The sequence below is a fragment of the Bidens hawaiensis genome, unplaced genomic scaffold, assembly GCF_021521415.1.
Source record: "Bidens hawaiensis isolate Kalapana, Puna unplaced genomic scaffold, B.hawaiensis_p1.1 tig00015937_1, whole genome shotgun sequence".
Lineage (NCBI taxonomy): Eukaryota > Viridiplantae > Streptophyta > Magnoliopsida > Asterales > Asteraceae > Bidens > Bidens hawaiensis.
The window spans coordinates 368,357-390,664 of record NW_027492436.1 but is presented as its reverse complement, the minus strand read 5'-3'; the positions used below and the strand labels follow the sequence as shown (position 1 = coordinate 390,664).

General features: G+C 30.5%; 1 protein-coding gene and 1 pseudogene across 2 annotated transcripts; both read left to right on the top strand.

The window, feature by feature from the left end:
- The first annotated feature begins 15,557 nt into the window (after positions 1–15,557).
- Positions 15,558–17,136, top strand: LOC143550192 (flavonol 4'-sulfotransferase-like). The gene is made up of 2 exons (XM_077040887.1): positions 15,558–16,177; positions 16,583–17,136. Exons 1-2 carry the CDS (start codon positions 15,602–15,604, stop codon positions 16,982–16,984), a joined length of 978 nt encoding a protein of 325 aa, XP_076897002.1. The 5' UTR covers positions 15,558–15,601; the 3' UTR covers positions 16,985–17,136.
- Positions 17,137–18,107: 971 nt separating this feature from the next.
- On the top strand, positions 18,108–19,276 carry LOC143550209 (flavonol 4'-sulfotransferase pseudogene; annotated as a pseudogene). Its single transcript, XR_013138287.1, has 2 exons — positions 18,108–18,335; positions 18,747–19,276. The product of XR_013138287.1 is annotated as a flavonol 4'-sulfotransferase pseudogene (transcript).
- The last annotated feature ends 3,032 nt before the right edge of the window (positions 19,277–22,308 follow it).

The following is a 22,308-nucleotide window of genomic DNA, read 5'->3' as shown; positions in this document are numbered from 1 at the left end:
CCTTAAACGGGTTATAACATCACATTTATTTGTGAAATAATCCCTTATCATCAAAGAATAATTTCCACGGGTTATGGGTCGTACCAAACTCAGATAGCCCTCAAATGGGTTATAAGATCTTATTTATTGGTAAACACTTTCATCATCAAACCCTAATTTAATTTATCTCCTTTACATATTCTCCGTTGCTGGTATATCATCTTCATCGCCGGTTATCTTCCGATACTACTCATCATCGTCAACTACATCAACGTCCCCTTTTTTATTAGACAAATATTTATGTTCATTTAAAAAAATCAACATGCTCATGTTCGTTTATGTTTGTTCGTTAAAAATCTAAAAAACCTACACATATGAATTGAAAAAACCAAAACGCTAAAAAATATAATAACAGACTAATATATATGTATTAAATTAAAACAAAACTACATAAAAAATAAAATAAATCATCTTAAAATAGCAAAACGATTAAAAACAAAAACTTAAATAAACACCCGTAACACGGGAGGATCAAACTAGTGTGTATATAATTATTTACATATATATATGTAGGGGAAGGATCAAGAGAGAACTCATACTTTGGGAGAGAACTCCTAAATAGAGGGTTATTTTTGTAAAAGTCGTGAGAACCTCCGCCCCTGTTTTTCCCATCTCCTCTAAGATAACTATTGAAGATCAATTTTGAAGCACGACCATCGATCTGAGCCCTAATCGACAATATATATTGAAGATCGATTTTCTATGCATCGCTATGTGTATATATCGTTGAAGATCGACTCTATAGCCATGGATTCAATCGCTGCATATGAAAATTGAAGGTGTTTCACTCGTTTTCTAGGTAAATTGATCAGATCTGAAAGTTATGCAAACAAAATTGGCACCGTAATTCCATAATTAGGCGATTCTAGGCCAGATCATGTACTATTTGATGAATAAAAACCCGAATATGTTGTACTAGAGTGCTCAACCAAGTCATTTACTGCCTTTGATTCAAATTCTAGCAAACATAATTGTATACTATTACAATATGCTAGTGTTGACTAACAAGGTAGCATATTTATGTATATACTACATATATGTAATATAATGTTACGTATTGCATATATGTAATATAAACGACATGTGATTTATTTGATCAGAATGACTAATTGGGCTCCTATGTTGATAATGCTTTAAGTTCTATCAATTCTACTTGTAATCTCTTACAAGTTTATGGTGTTGAACAACAAGATAACAACTTATTTATTTACATTACACATATGCAATATAATGTTACATGTGATTTGTAAACATGAAATTAATATAAATGCAACACAATCACTTCTGGAATATTGAATTTATAATTGAATTTATAATCGTAAATGACATCTGCATATTCTCTAGTAACTCATTGATTTGATAGGAATCACTTTAACAATAGGTAAGTAAATTTTTTATTTAGCACACAACAAGCCTAGTTGTTGACTATATGATTAAATAAATGGCATGTGCAGACAGACTTTTTTAGTTAAATGATCACTCTTACTTGATGAATAATTGGTTATATACTTATATTTCTTCTTTATACAAAGGTTTTGGCTAAGCTTGTTGGAGCTGATGAGCATGTGTATCCTAATTATGAAGGAGTTATGTGATGGTTGGCGGATAATAATTTGTTAGAGATGGCTGTGGATAAGGTTTGTGTGATATCATATGTCGGATTCACTAGTTAATTATTGCTATAATTTCACGTCGTTGATGGTTTTTGACTAAGATATTGTTTCATTTTGTGGATTTGTTGGGTGGTGATGTGACCACATAGCAGTGGTTTTGTTGGGTGGCGAGAACCAAGAACAAGTATGAAGCATTTGAAAGAACCACCAAAATAAAATAAAAAAGCAGGAAGTTGTTTTAGTTGTTTGTTGGTTGTTCTTTGGCTTGTATTTATTGTCCAGATTGACCTGAAATATTGTAAAGGTCTTATATATATATATATATTACCGAAAGTATAAATCTTATATGTTGATTGACTAGTTTTTATTAATGTATTGCAATTCATATTTGATGCAGTAATTGAAGTAATTTTTCTTACTTATTGGGATACGTTGCTGCCAAAATGAAAACTAAAAAAGTTGGAAAATTGATTCCAAAAGTGCATATCTGGTTGTATGAAAATGAATGCAAATATGCAGTTTAAATGCTACCAAAATACAGCAAAAATACACATCTAAAAGCTGCCAAATTGCACATTTGATTGCAGGAAAATGAATGAAAAAATTCACACTAGAATATGAGTTTTAATTGTAATAGTTGGTTATAAATTTCATACATCAATTAACACCACCATGTAAATATACTATAACATTCATATTCAAATTCCATCTCATGTTCTAATAACCGATGCACAAATTTAATCATACACTGTAATATAAAACTACTACATCCTTTTAACTAGTCACATTGTTGGATTTTTTTTTCTGTTTTCTTACATCTTCTATCACCCGTTTCTTGCACACGTTGACATCTTAAAACGAAATACTCACAACATAGAATATTCTAAGAAGATTTAATTGCTCTATAATTCAAAATGCGAGTTATGCAAGCTATGTAACTCATCCAAAGAATCTTTACATGTTTAGCCTTTCTAACATTGAACGGGATGAAATAACAATTGACCTAGTCGCCCCCTTTATATATGTCGCATCGCGAATATCTCACAATACGTGACATTATCGGTTGTTGCCCATGGTAACTCCATTCTTCTTGGCCTTGCTAACATTATATCTTCACGGGGTGTCCAACCAATATTTGGTAATTGCTATCTATGCCAACTTGTCTAATAAAAAGGACAACCATTATAACAAACACGTACGATAACAATATGTATTACTAATCTATTTCATATAAGCACTGTCAATATAAAACAAATATGTAACACTAACAACTTACATGTATGTATTACTACCGTATTGAAGTTACGCTTGACTTACTACTTTGTATGGCGTGCTTTTATGCGTGTAAATATGTGTAATACATGTAATAAACCAGGCTCACGTAAACGTATAATACACCATTATAGCATATGTGCAATACACCAGGTCCGCATAACATGTAATACACCGGTTAAAAATATGTGCTATGCATCCTATAATGCATATATGTATCGCATCATAATGAAAATAATACATATGCGTTGCATATATGTAATACACAAAATCTGTTTAACGTTTAATACAACATATCTGCATAAACATTTAATACACCATTAATCGCCAAATTCGCATAAACATGTATACAATGGTATTGCATATGCGCAATACATGCTACAATGCATATACATATTGCATCAATAATGCAAATAATACATATGAATTGCATATATGTATTACACCAAATCCGCGTAAACATTTAATACAACAGATATGTGTAAACGTGTAATACACCATTATGCGCCAAATTTGCATAAACGTATAATACATGGCAATGCATCATGTAATGCATATATGTATCGTATATATAATGCATATACCAAAACAGTAATTATCATTATTTATAAGGGTTATACCATCACCATTTATGGCAGTGTCCTCTTCGTTTTCCTCCCTGTCATTCACGTCTTCTATATCCTCACCTTCGTTATCATCTTTTCGTCATTTTCACCACCGGAGACGTTATCATACAATGTTACACCTTTTGATACACGTGCGCGTTTTAACGCCTTTTTTTTTCTGTAAAATACACGTAATGTTATATACATACATACATATGTTTAACTAAATTGTCACTTTTTTGTTATATTTACCTAAATTTGCCTCTTCGACGCCCGACCGTCTTCCTTTTTTCAAATTACTCTATTTCCATCCTCTTGTTTGGATTATCCTTGTTTTGTATGATTGTGTAAAAAAACAAAGAGAAAAAACTGTATAATTAAGCATCTGCGCTTTTAAATATTGAAAATATATATATATTTATATTACCGAAATTGTTATCATCTAAAAACTCTCTTTTACCTTTTTCGTTGTTTTTTTATCTTTATCACGCTTTTTGGTTGCACATCATTATTCATTATCGGGACTTTCATTAGCTTTTCTGGTGGCTTCATGTTGTTTTTTCTTGTCTTTTCCTGAAATTTTTAACATTATCGTCTTGTTACGATAAATTGGTGCATATGCAAGAAATATTTGTGTAAGTGAGCTTTTACCGAACAAGATTTTCGAGATTTCATTACATGATACATGTATACGGTATACACAAGGACACATGTTGCATCGACCTAAGTATATTCTAACATGATGCGCATGTTCATTATAAACGGCTATGCTTGATAACATAAACAATTATATGTTCAACAAACATAAATAAAAAATATATGTAATCGAACACTTGATTCGTGTACTAAGAACGTGCGATGTTTAACAAGTTATTTTAAAAATAGATCTAATGTCAATATACTATTATTCAGTTCAAAACAAACACTACATATGTGCAATAAACACAAAGACATGTTGTTGCATCAAAATAACGGTATTATAAAGTAATACACCTATGTATTATATATGAATATACTCCTATAAGGTAACATTATCGTGTTTTGACAAACAAATCTGAAAACATTCGATCAAACACATGAACCATGTACTAAGTATATGCAATCAAACAAATATGAACATATATCAGCATATTATTGTTCGATTTAAAATAAACACACACAAAAACAGAGTATATTGCATATGTGAACTGAGATAAACACAATAATGTTCGATTTACAAACAAAACACAATCACAACGTATATTGAGCCGATTCATGTAATATACCTATAATATGTGTACTGCATATGTGCAATCAAACAGATACAAGCTGGTATTGACATATTATTACTCAATTTACAAAAACAAAACACAAAAACAGAGAATCAACTACTATTTTCGCAGATTCACTATAATACGAACGATATTAACATTAAATGCGTGATAATAACTTATACGAACGATTACCTAATGGTGTTCTTCAATGTAATTGATTAATATCATAACGAATTAGGCGATTCATGCAGGCAAATATTATCAAACCCTAGGTTGGGGTGATGGTGTACGAGCAAGAGAGACAGATCGATATGGTAAGGTAGAATGTGCACATATATTTTGCATACCTAATTTACCCTTTTCTTTAAAACATGAGTTTTTCTTTTCTTTTTTTTATGTCTTCCTTTATTTCACCCTCCAATTAAGTAAAATCAAGAGATATGATGGATTCTCTAGTTCTCTCATTTGTAAGAGTTCTCTCTAGATCTCACCCCATATGTAATAATATAGTATTAATACATGCATGAAGACTAAGTATATTAAGTGTTAAACAATGATTTTGCAACTATAAGCTTTTAAGCATGTAATTACCAAAACGAGTCCATTCAGACATTTCATCAAACAGTTGGAGGGCATACATAATCAAACCATATATTAAGCCTATATTAATTATTTAAAACGAGCTCCTTTACATATATGCATCGTAATTAGAAATACGTGCAACACACCCCTAGTAGGACACATTGATAACTAAAACGAGTTCCTTTACACTAATAACATTCTCATCTCAATTTTTAGATGCATTACATGATGTTCAATAGTACATATGTGCAGTATAACTAAAAAAAGTTTGTCATAAGATACATCATTCATGTATTTAAGTCTAAATGCTAATATATGGTAGTATACACATCTACTTCCTTTATTATCATCACAACTAGACATAATATCCTTAATATATATGTATTGCATATGTGTATTATAAATACATAAATGGTCTAACACTCTCATCACAGTTTTCAGATGCATTACATGATGTTCTATAGTACATATGTGTTGTATAACTAATATATTATGCAGTAAGATACATCATTCATGTATTACAATTAAGTAATATTCCGCTAATCATGTAATATACATGGACTGCTATCGATTTAAGACACTAGATATACAAATCTCTCATAACTAATGTCTATGGTACAAGTATTGTTCAACTATGCTATGTATTTCTTCGATAAAATGAAAAAAAACACAATCGATGCTAAAAACGCCTAATTGGCCCAGATAATATGTGAAATCAGCTATTATGATTGTTACCTGCTAATGTTCTTCTGATTCGTGCTTGATTTTACAGTCGATTGTTCAATTTTTGAAAACCCTAGATCTTCATTCGCCAGGAGAAAATTGCAGAGTAATGAATGAGAAAAGGGGAAATAGATGGAGACGATATTTGATGTTCTTTTTTTTAATCCCAATATTACCCTTCATTCACTAAAAACCCCTCATCTTATTTTGTTTCTCCATTTTCTTGTTTTTTAACCCTTGATTAATTAAAATCAATGTTATAAGAGGAGTTCTCTAGTTCTCTTTAAAAGGGGTTCTCTCTTGATCCTACCCCTATGTATATATATATATATATTAAATAGTTAAATGATTTATAAAGGTATTAGTAAAGATTTTTAATAAGGTTTTAGTTAGTATACATAATATAACTTTGATAATTAACATAATAAAAATATAGCTTACGTATTTTACGAAAGATCTTATGTTATATAAATATCATTATTTATTATTTGTTATCTATTATTTTCAATATTAACATAAAAGAAAGCCTTATTATTAATAAAAACGTATATTAATACATTAAACGTGTTATTAGTTTAAAATAAATATTTAAAACGAATCACTTTATATAAACTATGAAATATTTATAAACATGTAATTAAGTACCTTTATGTATTATATATAATTAAAAGCTTGATGAATAAAAGTTGTATTTCAAAGTAATCAAATTTATAATAAATAGATTTTTGTAAGATTTCGCTCAATATCGAATCCCGAGCCTTTATTTAGTGTTAGCTTCATTGTTCTATCCATATTTATTTCCTCAACTAATGTTACATAGGATTTCTCGTCGACAACTTCCGAAGAACGTGACTCTTGTTTACTACCGTTCTTACCGCATTCGTTTATCTATTGCTTATTGCTAAGGTGAGTACCACATTCTCCTCTTTTTACTCGTTTTCCACGTTTTGGGGACATATGCGTAAATATACTTTTCATCTATACTTATACTCAAATGCAACTATTGTCTTATGTGTTAACAACTTATACCTTACTTGTTTATGTGCTTATTTGCTTTGTATGCTTTTGCATTCGGAGAGGTCCAACATAATCTCAGTCTAGTATGATCATACGCCAGTCGTTATAGCCTTTGTGCTTCTCGAAATCTCAGTTATACTTACTCATTTGGTTATTTTGTTATTCTCATATGACTTGTTGCAGCTACGTATTTTGTTATATATACTATATGTACAACTAAACTGGTGTGTTGCTCACTCAACATGTGTTGTTGACAAAATTCTATTTTATACTCGTATGCAGGTTATTGCTTGAATTAGTTGCAAGAGTTTGTGAAGATTTAGTGAAGAATTGTGTTAGAAAAGATAAAATCAAGAATTAAATTTGTGTTTATTGTTTGTTTAATGAGTTGTATTTTGTATTTGATTTATTTGAAAATTGAATAAAATTAATAGATATTGTCATTTAAATATTGCATGATAGTACCTTAGGAGCTGTGACAATCAGTTCGCGCCCCAGCATTTTCGCCGTAGGTTAGGGTGTGACATGTAATGATTGGATATATAAATATTTATCTATAATATTTTTGTAACTTATTTATTGGGTTTTCCAAATATAACGTAATTGATTATATATAGAAAATATAATGTATCTAATAACATAATAATTTTTAAGTCAAAGATATTGAAATATAAAAATAGAAATGTGTAAATGTTATTATTTCTGTCAAAAATAAGATATAACAACTAATTACAAAAGGCAATTAATTAATAATAACAAAATTACTAAACTTATAATATTTATTATAATTTAAAGAGATTATCATTAATAAATAGACAAGTATAAGATACAAATAAATTTTTCGTTAATACATCAGTTCTGATTAAAATATATTAAATGGATTTCGACCAAAAACAATATATGATTGATTATATAAAAATCAAATAAATTACATGAATTGTGAAAAATACATAAATACATGAATAATAACAAAAATATACACCAAATCTTCAACCCACGAAATTAGTTATATCAAGTTGGGAAGATAACCTGAAATAATAAAATTAAATATTAATATTAATATCACATAATAAACAAATTACCAATTATGGAATATTTGAATTATGTAAACAAATGTAAAATTGACGTTCAAATTGATAACTGGAATATCTGAATCACATTACCGGATAAACGAAATAGGGAAAATCTCCATTGTATCTTCGATTTTGATATAGAACCTAAAGAGATTATAATAAAATCATATAATTGTTAATATGAATACAAACAAAAATGGAAAACAAAAACAATTGTAAATGAAATAAGGAATAATGCGATAATCGGACACTAGAGTAGCCAATAAAACATTATCGGAAAACCTTACCGGAAAACCGTAATAACTTCAAAATATTAATTCAATCTTGGATTTTGATATACAACCTAAAGAGGTTATTACAAAATCATATAACAGTTAAAATAAATATAAAACCTTACCAGATAATCTTACCGGAAAAAGATATAACATTGCCGGAAAATCATATAACATTGTTGGCCATCAGAGTATAATATTTAACCTTACTGGAAAACGATTAATCTCGATATACATTACCGGAATATAGAAGATGGTGGAGTTAGTAAGCCGAAAAAGAGAGAGAGAGATTAAAATGATTAGTGTTGGAAGATGTTAAGGTTTAAATATAGTGTATGAGATGATTTGACAATAATACGAAAGGAAATATGTGAATTTGGCAATGATGTGGCATTGATGTGGACACCCTAGTTGAATGACATGTGGAACATTTTATTGCTTTAATAGTATTGTAAGCTTCATGCCTTATGTTATAAAACTATAAGCAAGGGCAACTGCATATTTCGTAATGTCGGCAAAGAAAGTGTAATACAAATAAAGTTATAGGCATTTTATAACAATTTTTTTTTCAGTTTCTGTCACACCCCGACCAAAGGTGGTGGAACATGCCGGGACGTAACTTATTGATTGGACAGTAGCTCAAAAGACACTAATTAAAACGACAACAAATATTTAATTTCATTAACATTAAACACATACACAAGTTCAATAAATATAACAATTAAATCATATTCTTGTATGTTGAATAATATCCAAAGGTCAAACTATTGTCTTCCAACTTGAATAATATCAACTACTTGTACATGTAACATGTATGAAAATAGAGTTTGTCAACACGAATGTTGGTGAGAATACATAAGTTTTAGTTATATATATATATATAGAGAGAGAGATAGAGAGAGAGAGAGAAATCACAATTCATATGTAAATGATGAGTATAACAATTCTTATGAAAATGTAAACAACTAAATAGATGTGGACCCGTTCTTATTGATACGAAATCAAAGTACTTGGGTAAGTGTATGATCATCATACTAGATGAGAAAGATAAGGATGAGATACCAACCACCAAACATAAAGTAAACAATTAAGCACATAGAGCATTATCACAGAGCATGCAATAGTCACATATAAACATATATTGAATTGCGTTTTGAATAGATGTTGAAATAAAAATGAGTAATTTAAATAGGGTATACATGTCACCCCCAAAATATGAAAGATGAAAAAGGGGTATGTAAACTCACCTTAACGCGTGGATTAGGTGATGATGAGATAATAAAAAGAATTACGATGAAAATTGTCAAGCTCCTCGAGGTTCACCGACAAAAATTCCTAGTTGTTAATGATAACAAGAATTAAATATGATCATCGCGAAATACAAAGATTTATGACGGGTTTTGAGATTCGATATGGTTGTGTGAAATATTAAAATATTAATAGATACACTTTTGTTTATTATAAGGGTTATTATTATATTTATATTTGATGTTGTCCATGTTATTATTATTATTGTTATTAGTATTATTATTGTTGATTTTAATAAATAAAGTAAATAATATATACAATAATGTATTAACGGAAAGATACGAGATAAAATATTTGAGCGTTGGTAAGATGACAATACTTCGCATTTAAGCGATTGGTAAAAAAAGTATTTATTGTTATTTTATATATATATATATATATATATATATATAGGGAGAAGATCACGAGAGAACTCCATTTTATGGATAGAACTAGAGAACTAATAATGAAGTATTTTTAATTTAATTAAAAAAAATTTAAAATTTTTTTTCTTTCATCCTTCTTATAAGTTGTTATTCTTCATGACAGAAAAATATAAAAATAAAAAATATAAAAAAAATTAACGTTGTAATGCATATATGCAATACACCGACTTTTTTTATAATGCATATGTGCAATAGTGTGTATTTTGATATTTTAAATAGTGTTGAATAGCATATATATAGTTGTTTGAATTGTATATTTTCAATAGTGTTATATTATATACAAAAGTTAAAAAAAATCGATATAGTGCATATGTGCATTAGTGTTGTATTACGTATATGCGATAATATGTTTTGCATACAATTATTAGTGTCGCATTTGCATATATTCAATAATATGTATTTAGATAATGTATTTGTGTTGTATTATATGCAATAAAATATAATTTATATATACAATACACATTAATGCATATACGCATTACATCGACGGTTTTTTTTTCTTTTTTTTTGTTAGGAACAATATCATCTTATTAGAAGGAGGAAAGAAAAAAAAATCACAAAATGATTTTTTAAAAATAGTCAAAATAATTCTTTACTAGTTCTCCCTTTAAGATGAGTTCTCTCTAGATCCCACCCCTGTGTATATATATATATATATATATATATATATATATATATATATAGGATTTGGATCATTTCAGAAGTGTTCTTATGGTGAGAAGTGCGAGAAGAGATTCTAACCAATAAAAAATTTTCTATTTAATTTGGGATTATTTAATTATAGAAGTAATTAGTAAAAAGTTTAGGAGTTTATTTTGGTAATTAATACTAGTTAATGTTAAGTTACAAATAACTATACATTTATTTTTATTTTTTAATTTGATTTAATCTTCAAAAAATACATAAAACAAAACCACCGTACTCATACTATAAAAAAATTACATTAACCATCATAAAACAAATACCTACACAAATCATAATATTAACTTACACATAAAAAAACTAGTTCATACTGTCACCTATGCATATCACAATATTAATATACATGCACATAGCTAGTTCATGGTAATTTACACAAATCACAATATTAACCTATATATACAAATTTCATTACTTCATGTTATAGCCTACCCATATGTATTTACCTACGCATATCACAAAATTAACCTACACAAACAAAACATGTTCATGATATCACATACAATTAATAGTATTAACCTAAACTTGTAAAATATTCTCAACGTAGGAAGACACCATGTTATTATTTTTATTTTAATTATTCTATAATCTATATTTTATGTGTAGGCAATACGAGTTATGTGTAGGTGAATATTATTTATATGTAGGTGAAAATAAAATAAACTAGCAATCTGTTTAGGTGAATACGAGCTATGTGTAGGTGAATATTAGTTATGTGTTGGTGAAAACAAAAGAAACAAAATTTGTGTAGATGAAAATAAGTTATGTTTGTAATACGAGTTACATTTTGATAAATATAAAAATAACTAACAATTTGTATAATTAAACATGTGCTATATGTAGATTATTATGTTACTTGTGTACGTGATCAAGTAATTACAATTCACCTACATATACATTTATTTTAATATGTAGGTACATAAATAAAAATTCAAATAAATCTTATGAAACCATGAATGTCAAAAAATTTCTCTCGGTTATATTTCATTAAAATTATTCTAGAGGATTTTTTTTATATAAAAGTCAATTTATCTTTTTTTTTTTAAATTTGTAACTTTCTACAGGATTTAATATGAAGAATAATCTAGGAGTAATTAAGGGAATTAATGCATTGAACATTTAGGGGATATTAAATGGTTGAGATCAACTTCTCGCACTTCTCGCTATACTATCACTTCTCGCATGATTCATCCCCTATAAATTTCGGAGTTCGTTTTATGAAGAAAATGCATATTTAAGAATATATACATGTATTGCCATCATAATATTTGATTAAAAGTAAATAAAATAAACAATTACAATAAAAAACATAAAAACAGGGCTTGAGGGATTCGAACCCGCGCCCCAAGCCGGTTCTTAACCTTAGAGTAACATGCACTGCCATCAGGCCAATGCCTTGACTTGTTTAATACACAGAAACAATTATTTATAAGCATAATGACTGGTTGATGTTCTTCCCCAATTTAAAACCCTAGAACTTAAACCCGTTTAATTGTTTATCATTGAATCAAATTGAGTTAGGGTTAACAATTATTGACTAAAAATGACCTAATTACATAAATTAATTACCAGAATTGATTACGGATTAAAGGAGATCGACGAGCTAGGGTTTGCGGCTCAAGTTTGAATGCGAAATCAACTGAACAACAGTGTAGGGGTTAATTGGCTTAGGGGTTTAGGTCGCGATGTAGTAAGGATGGTGTGGACGGGTTTAATTGAGTTAAGATTGTGTCTTTATAGCGTTTTAGTGTCGGTTTGGTCTGCGGTTTATTAAAGCTTTAAAAACGAGTCAATAGCTGTCAAATTGCTATAGTTTACCATGTATAGATTGTCGGTACAACGCGTTTTTTCTTAACAAAGGATTTGGAAAGGTTAATTTCGCCGAAGATTTAGGAACAGGCAAAAGGGGGGGGCTTGGACATGGACGGGAATGAAGGGAGAGAGGGAAAAGGGTTGGATGACTTTGCAATTTAGTCGAAGGTGTGGATCCAAAAGTTGTACTAAGTTAGTTAGGGGGTATTATAGTATATTGTTCATAGTTATTGTTAATAAATAAATAAACAAAAAATATATCCTTAAACAAGGGCGGGAATTTATTTAGTAACGACTGTTCGAATAATAAATGAGGCAAAAGAAATAAATGGGTCAGGTTTCGGATTTGAAAAGTAACGAATGCTACAGTTTCAAACATGTCGTCTTACTAAACTCATAACTTTAGATGATCTTGACATATTTTACTCAACTTCAACAATATACAAGAATCCTAACAGTTATAATGAGTTTTTTATTTGTGTGTAAAAGAAAAAAAATGTGTAAAGAAAACATGTTATGAACCGAAAGTAAGATTTTTCTTAAAATAACCATTTTTATCATAATCATGTACCAACCGAACCGGTTCTTATGCGTTGCGCCGACTGACATAACTCGTCCATTTTTCCAGCTATAAGAGAACACAAATAGCAAATTTGAATCGTTTACTTAAAGGGTCGAATACAAGTTGAACTTTCCCAACATGTTCCAAGTCATACTAAAGTGGGTTTGTTTCAACTGGAACTTGTTGTGACCCAATACATAAATCAAAGTAAAAAAATGTTGAAAAGGTTTTATTCACAACAAATAAGCATCTCACTGAAAAACAAAACATCATCCCTCCCTTGTATCAAACAATTTCGAGATTCTTGTATAGAATATAGAACACAAATAAATCATAATATTATACAACCAACTTAAAAGAAACAAATTAGTATTTCACACGTCGTGCTCATGATCTTACAATTTGTATAGAATCGGTTTGCAACACCCATAATTACAACCATTTTCCTATCATTTATAGTAGTCAATTATACTTTATAGTCTCAACTTGCAAGATTTTAAATAAAAAAGTCAGAAAAAAATGAGTGTAGTTCCTATAATAGAAACACAATGTCATCACCATCAGGATATCATCCACGAATATATGAATTTTGTTTCATGAATATAAATAGATATAAACAAAAACGCACTATATTACCACTATATTGCGGTGATCAAAACAACTTTATTTTTATATCAATTTGGCATGTAACCCTAGTTGATGCAAGTTTGTATATTACCTTGACCTGCAAATGAAGTATATAAGTACAATGAAATTCACTATCAGTTAGCATGTGGCAAAAAAAAACTCACATAGTTATAAGATAAAAGAAAGAGTACTGATACGCACCATCATCAGTCAATTATTCTCCTTGAGTGTTGAATTATGTCACTTTAGCAAAAGTTATCAATACATGTAAAAAAAAGTTTATCATATAGAATTAAAGTAAAAAATAATCAAGTTAGATGAACAATTTTCGTATTGCTCGGAATAAAGACAAATCATGACACCTTCTGAACTGATCACTAAAAAACTAAAAACATACAACACGAATTTACACACACTAAAATGAGTTTCAAATGTTCTACATAAAAATTTTATTTCTATTTTGTTTTTACATTATTTACACCTATAAAATCATAGATAACCAATAATATGGAATGTTGAAAACATTTATTAATTGTTTCAATTAGATAATTTTAACTTTCAAAGTAACAATAATTATGCCACTTGACACAAAAATAAGACAATTAAATGTCATGTGTCACAACAAAGATTTTTATTTATTATAATAGTAGATTTGTTTATATTACAAATCGAACTAATATTTTACAAAGTTGCAAAATTTAAGAAAATTAATGTTTTATTTAAAAAAATACTTTCTAAACATATGTATACATACTAGAGACTAGAAGTTTGAGCGACGTGATTTATCACTTTATCTTACTTTTATTATAAATAATTGAGGCCCAAGCCATTTACAAATGCCACCACTTTTCTCAACACATCTGCATCACCTTTGTTTTTTGAATGGACATGACTTATCAATGGTTTCCTACCTGCTATGGAGATAACTATTCAACAACCAATAATGTTGAAGTGCTTTTGGCATCATGTTACATGGGTAGAATATGATAACAAAATCACTTGTAGTTTTAATCTCTCTAAAGTCTACTTGTAAATTAGCATTAGAGTTTCAAAAAAAATACACTTATGTAGATCGACGACTCAACATTATGAGTGATCTTTGAAGTCAGGGCGTTTGGCCACAATTAGAACCTATTAAAATTGTAACACCCCGACCCAATTAGGGCATGTTAGTGAGACCGTACCCTTCTGCGGGAACCGGAAGGAATCTGTAAACCCGAGTTTAAAGCCACAATCCGTCCCTTCACCTAGATATCATTTGAACCGACCCAAGTGTCCGAACACGTCGGCATTGGTATTATCGGAATCAGTATAAAATATGTGTCGATATTCATAATATAAATACTTTGGATTTCTGTTTTCTTTTTATTGCTATATTGAGTGTCGGTATCGTAATTGTATAGTAACAAACCGAACTAATAATGCCCAAATGTTTTGCGCCTTGGCGTTGGTATACAAAAATGATTAAAAAACATTAATATGACGGAACATACGCAAATTGCCCAACTCGTTGCGTAGTGTAAGAGGATACTCCTAGTCGGTTTGATTCATAGTGTTCCGCCACTTGAAATGGTGGGATATAAAAGAATTGTCCAACTCACCAGACAATTAATGTATGTGCTATTATCTCATTAAAAAAATATAAAAAAAAACAATTTGACACCCATGTGAAGTATAAATATCACATATGGTGTTATGACTTAATAACCAATACCCACCATGAATCAATCATCCATGGAAACCACCAAAACTCAACTTATGTCCCCTTCAGAAATTGAAGAGATGGTTAAAACACTTCCTCAACACAATGTTAGCTGGTTGAACGGCTTAGCAACTTGGTGCAAGTATCAAGATGTTTGGCACAACCAAGAGTTCCTAACCAAAGAAATTTTAGAAAGACAAAGGTTCGAGGCTCGAACCAGTGATGTATTTCTATGCAGTTATCCGAAAAGCGGCACAACATGGTTGAAGGCCTTGGCTTATGCCATCATAACCCGAAAAATGTTTGATGAATCCAACACTCCTTTGCTTACAACCATGCCTCATAAATGTGTTCCTTCCCTTGAAAGGGATTTTGAACAAATTCGTGAAACTAACCGCCCCAACGTACCCATAGCTACACACATGCCTTACAAATCCCTACCAGAATCAATCCTAGCATCAAACTGCAAGATAGTTTACATATATCGAAACCTTAAAGATGTCATAGTTTCGTGTTACCATTTCGCCACAAAAATTCGCAAAGTACCCATTGAAGATGCCTCGTTTGAAGAGGCATTTGACGACTTCTGTCAGGTAGGGGTGTGCACGATTTAATTCAGTTAATAGCTTCAACCAAATTAACCAATTTGTTTTTGCAGTTGATTTTTTTGGTTTTTGGTTTGGTTCAATTAATTTCGGTTAATAACCAAAATTAAATTTTGGCTAAAACTTTTAGGTAGAAATGCATAAAAAGGATGCAAAAATACATGAAATGAATGTATAAATACATGATATAGTGGTATAAACACAAGAAATTGTGGTATAAAACATGAACTAGACGGTATAAAAGCTAGAAATATATGAAACATGAATGGTTTGTGTCGGTTCGGTTAACCGAGGGTACAAAAAATAAACGATAATTGTTTTTCGGTTATCGGTTATTTCAGTTCGGTTTCGCTGGTTTTCGGTTAATGTTTCAGTTTTTACTCACCCTGGCAGGGCGTTACACTTTATGGCCCATATTGGGATCATATTTCAGGATACTTGAAAGCAAGTTTGGAGAGACCCGGGATGATTCTTCTTTTGAAATACGAACATTTGAAAAAGGAGCCTATAAACAATGTGAAGAGACTTGCGGAGTTCCTTGGGTATCCCTTTACACCTGAAGAAGAGAAAGAAGGCGTGATCGAAAGCGTTGTAAATATGTGTAGTTTCGAGAATTTGAGCAACTTAGAAATAAACAAAAAAGTTGGACAACGTGTTCATGGGATAGAAAACCGACTCTTCTTCAGGAAGGCTGAGGACGGAGATTGGCGAAACTACTTCACTGATAAGATGATCGAAAAGATTGACAAACTGATTGATGAGAAGCTGGGTGACACTGGTTTAGTTTTAAAATGAAAGTTTATAGTTTCAAATAAGAGAGGGCTATCATTGTTTGGATATGCTTTCCATTTATGATTGTTTGATGTTCTTTCTTTCAGATTTGAACGCTATCATTGTGTGATGTTCTTTCCTTTTGATTAAACTATCATTGTGTGATGTTCTTCTTTTAGATTTAAACTTTGTTGTTGCTTGTCTACAAATAATGATAGTTTATGTTTTGTTTTACCCGAACTTGTTTTAAGGGGAACCAAAATCAGTGACGGATTCAAAAGTTTTTGTGACGGGAGGCACAATTTTAGTAGGGAAAAATAGGTCGGGTCAAAACAAATTGGGTTTAGGAAATCTACCAATTACCTAAATTACCTATATTATATAAATTAAAAATGTACGGGTATTTATCTTATTATAATCAAAATATTATATATCTTTAGGAAATATGATATACCTTCTTTTATACAAATCAATTTATATACGTTTTAAGTGTAAGAGATTAATGAGGTAAAATTCAATGAACAATATTCATTGGTCTAGGATGATAAAGAATAAATTATGAACAAATAACAATTTTATAATTCTCACATATTCATTCAACCTTAATGAATTCATGAAGTTTTTATCTATCTTTTTCTAAATTGTAATAAAAGGAATTTTTTATTCATACTAATTTTATACATAATGTATTTTCTATGTCATTCATAATGATATATCTTATTATATTTGGTTAAAAATCTTTATTCCATAAAAAATATAATTACAACTTATAAAATCATTATGTGCACCTCTTTTGTGATTATGAAGAAATTATGTGAAGTACACCACTATTCGTATAAATATTTCATTAGAAAATATAATTTGAACTTATAAAACCATTAATTTTGATAAAATATATTTTTTTCTTAATTTAATTATTTAATTTAGATAGCTTAATTATATTTTTTAAGCATCTCATGTATCACAAGGGTTCTAAAGTTAGCATTATATATATATATATACAAATGAGTCGGCATTGCATATGTTAATAACTAGCAGAACTACCCGCATGTTGCGGGGGAAATTAGGTCTGTATTGACTCAGTTCAGTTCATTATGCAACTGACAAAAAACCTTGATGCACTGGGACTCTATGTACCATACTATCTATGGATTTTGAACAAATTCGTGAAACTAACCGCCCTAATGTACCCATAGCTACACACATGCCTTACAAATCCCTACCAGAATCAATCCTAGCATCAAACTGCAAGATAGTTTACATATATCGAAACCTTAAAGATGTCATAGTTTCGTTTTACCATTTCGCCATAAAAGTTTACCAAGTACCCATTGAAGATGCCCCATTTGAGGAGGCATTGGAAGACTTTTGTCAGGTAGGGTGTGCACGATTTGATTCAGTTAATAGCATCAAGCCTTCAACCAAATTAACCAATATGTTTTTGAAGATGATTTTTTTGGTTTTTGGTTCAGTTCAATTAATTTCGGTTACAAACCAAAATAAACTTTGGCTAAAACTTTTACATAGAAATACATAAAAAGGATGAAAAAACACATGAAATGAATGTATAAATACATGATATAGTGGTATAAACACATGAAATTGTGGTATAAAACATGAATTAGACGTTATAAGCTAAAAATATATGAAACATGAATGGTTTATGTTGGTTCGGTTAACCAATGGTACAAAAAATAAACGATAACTGTTTTTCGGTTATCGGTTATTTTAAGTTCGATTTCGCTTGGTTTCGGTTAACGGTTTGGTTTTTGCTCACCCATGTTAGGGCATTACACCTTTTGGGCCATATTGGGATCATATTTTGGGTTACTCGAAAGCAAGCGTGGAGAGGCCCGGGATGATTCTTCTTTTAAAATATGAAGACTTGAAAAAGGATCCTACAAGCAATGTGAAGAGACTTGCGGAATTCCTCGGGTATCCCTTTACACCTGAAGAAGAGAAACAAGGCGTGATCGAAAGCGTTATAAAGATGTGTAGTTTTGAGAATTTGAGCAACTTAGAAATAAACAAAAAAGTTGGACAACATGTTAATGGGATCGAAAACCGACTCTTCTTTAGGAAGGCCGAGGATGGAGATTGGCGAAACTACTTCACTAATGAGATGATCGAAAAGATTGACAAATTGATTGATGAGAAACTGGGTGCCACTGGATTAGTTTAAAATGAAAGTTTATGGTTTTAAATAAAAGAGGGATATCATTGTTTGGATATGCTTTCCATTTATGATTGTTTGATGTTCTTTCTTTCATATTTGAACCGGCTATCATTGTGTGATGTTCTTTCCTTTTGATTAAACTATCATTGTGTGATGTTCTTCTTTCATATTTAGACTTTATTGTTGCTTGTCTACAAATAATGATAGTTTATGTTATTCTTTTTGCCTGAACTCTTTTAAAGCGGAACCAAAATTAGTGACGGATTTGGAAGTTTTTGTGACGGGAGGCACAATTTTAGTAAGGAAAAATAGGTTACATGGTTTGCATTCCAATCATCTTGTAATCGTTTATTGAGGGCTTAACCACCCGATGTTAATATAACATGTGTTTTGAAGCATATTGTGTGTTGGTTTGTGTTTGTTTTTCTTTACTCTTGAATCATCTTGTTGTTAGTTTCCGCCTAACAACGAGTTTGTTTTATATAACATTGAAAGATCCTGATTTGGGACTTACAATTGGTATCAGAACCTATAGACCTAATCTAGGTCAATTTTGGTGGTATCAAAGATTCAAGATCGTGTTTTGATTGATAATCAGTGGGTATTCTTTCTGGAAATCCATATTACGGTTATTCTTGTGTTCTTCGTGTTCTTCGTGTTCTTCTTGAAAACTTAACAAATTAGGGATAAGATCTTTTCAAAACTTGAAAGATTTTTAAATCCTTGATTTTTCAGGATCAAATTTGTTACCAAGTTTACCAAGTCAACAATCAGAGTTATTGGGCAACAATTCAGGGTTCTCGGTCATAGTTTACATGTTCTCGGCAACAATTCAGAGTTCTCAGGAAGATATTAATTGTTCTCGAAAACGATTCAAGGTTCTCGGGTTCATTTTGGTGATTTCGGCTCAGATCAAGGGTTCTCATGATCAATAGGGTGTTCTCGGCTAGTGTGTTCTCTGTTCTTAGGTTTTTAGCCACATATAAACTTAGCAGTTCTCGGCTTCCATTGTTCTCGGGTTTTTAGTTTGGTTTTTGGCCTTGATATATTGGGCCATTGTTGATTGGGCTATCCTTTGAACTCTTGATTCAAATGGACCAGTTAAGCAACATATTATCTAATGTTTCATTGCATCAAGAGTTTTTGCGTGGGTTTTTGCGGTTTTTGCGTGGCTGGGTTTAAGTGGACAACAATATCGGCAATCGCGGTTTTTGCGTTTATCTGTGCTTAAAAGATAACCTACATGTTTTAAAGATCGGTTTCGAATTCTGATTCCATTGCAAAATACTTTTTCATGGACGAAAAAGGTTCAAGTGTGGGGATATTTGATATGGTCTAAAATATACATATTATTATATAAATATTTCCTAGACTTTGAATGCTGTTGAGCCAAACTTTTATTGAATATTATTCTTTAGTCATTCATATTTTGATTCAAAAGCTTTTAAGAGACAACGAGCTAATATAGGGTGTTTGAACTAAACTTTAGGTACTCTAATTTACATGATAGTTCTTTATTAACTGCGTCGATATGGTTATAAAATATATTATATCAAGAAAATAGCTTTTATATTTTGTTGGGTCTTGAAACAACGAACTGAAACTATCAAACTAAACCAACCTTTTGATAACACTAAATGTTAGATTGAACATGACTACATATAATATATATATAAACTAACATTATATCATAAAAGGAAATTGAGGCATTTGTTTTGGCTTTACAGGTTGTTCGAAAGTTAATATTTTAATTGAATGGACATGCAATGTGTGGAGAAAAATCATACGGGCTTTTAAATGAGAAAAATAACTAATTAGTATTTGGACCATTCAAACTAAACGAAGTTATGAATGTTGATGGGCCCCCATGTGAACAGATATTTGAAGTCGGTTGATTTGGGAAAAATAAATCCCTAGGTACACGAAAAAGAAAGGAATCAATCGGTGAGCAGACGACGGGCAGAAGCAAGCCACAGAGAGGGAAGCAAACATTATTTTTTGGGTTCTATCATATTATCTTTATTATGAACTCAATTATTAAAACATATTGTTTTGTTTTGTTTCTGTGTATGAGCATCTAAATTATTAGAACTACCTAGGTTTGGTTAATTGACAATGTGTTGATGATTGTTTTTGGGTTGAGTAACGAACATATAATTGATTTTCTATTGTCAAGTTCATATTATTATGATTTTATTCTATGATTGCTATTGAGTTTGTTCAACATTATATTAATTAAACCCCGTGTGATTTTATCTTTACATGAATTAGTTTCGTGTTTGGTTTAGGATTGCATGTTAGACTAATTACTTGGTGTTTTTGGTAGCCGTCATCATAGGGTTTGATTGGTTAGAGTTGTTTATCTCAATAGTTCATCTCCTTTTAGTCGGACCAAGACATTAGGAGTTGGTTTATCTCTTTGGTCTAGTCGATTTAGTTAGCCATTGCGAGACCACGTGCGGTTTCCTAGCCATTGATTAGGTTAATTTGTAAGCCAAGTTATTTAATCTTTAATATTGAATTACCCCTTATTCCCTAGGTTTGTAGAACTACGAGCCTTAGAGGAGTTTGTGATTTTGATACGGACCAAGTAATAAATCATTAGGGTACTTAGAAAATCAACCGTGCTTTATTCTTCTTTCTAGTCGTTTTTAGGGGTCTTTAGTAAAACTGACCGTGGGGACCTATTTTCCCTTGTTATTGTCTAGTGAGATCATCTTAAGAACCCGGTTTTATGTGTTCGTTGTCACCCGAGCGTCGTTGATAGTCGTCAAGATACCTTACCTAGGTGGTTCACCTTCATCATATTTGAGAGCTCCGTTAGTGTCGTAAGTGCTGTTAAGTTAAGTAAGTTAGTTAAAGTAATTATAATAAATAATAATAATAATAGTAATAAAATCAATTAAATATTTTAAGGTAGGACTTGGATTGGGGTTTATAATCTGAGACGTATCACGTGTCTTCGAGTTCGATATCCGGACTTTCCTGATCTTTGCTATACGCGACCGGTACACTTGCCGTTTGTGTGAACTCGGATAGATTGTTTGGTTTTTTAAAGCTTAGTTGCGATTCGTGTTTTATTTATATATATATATTCGCACATCAGTACCCCGTCTAGTGTCTCATGTGGGGTTTGCTGAGTGGAAGTTCGGATTCGAAAAGTACGTGAAGA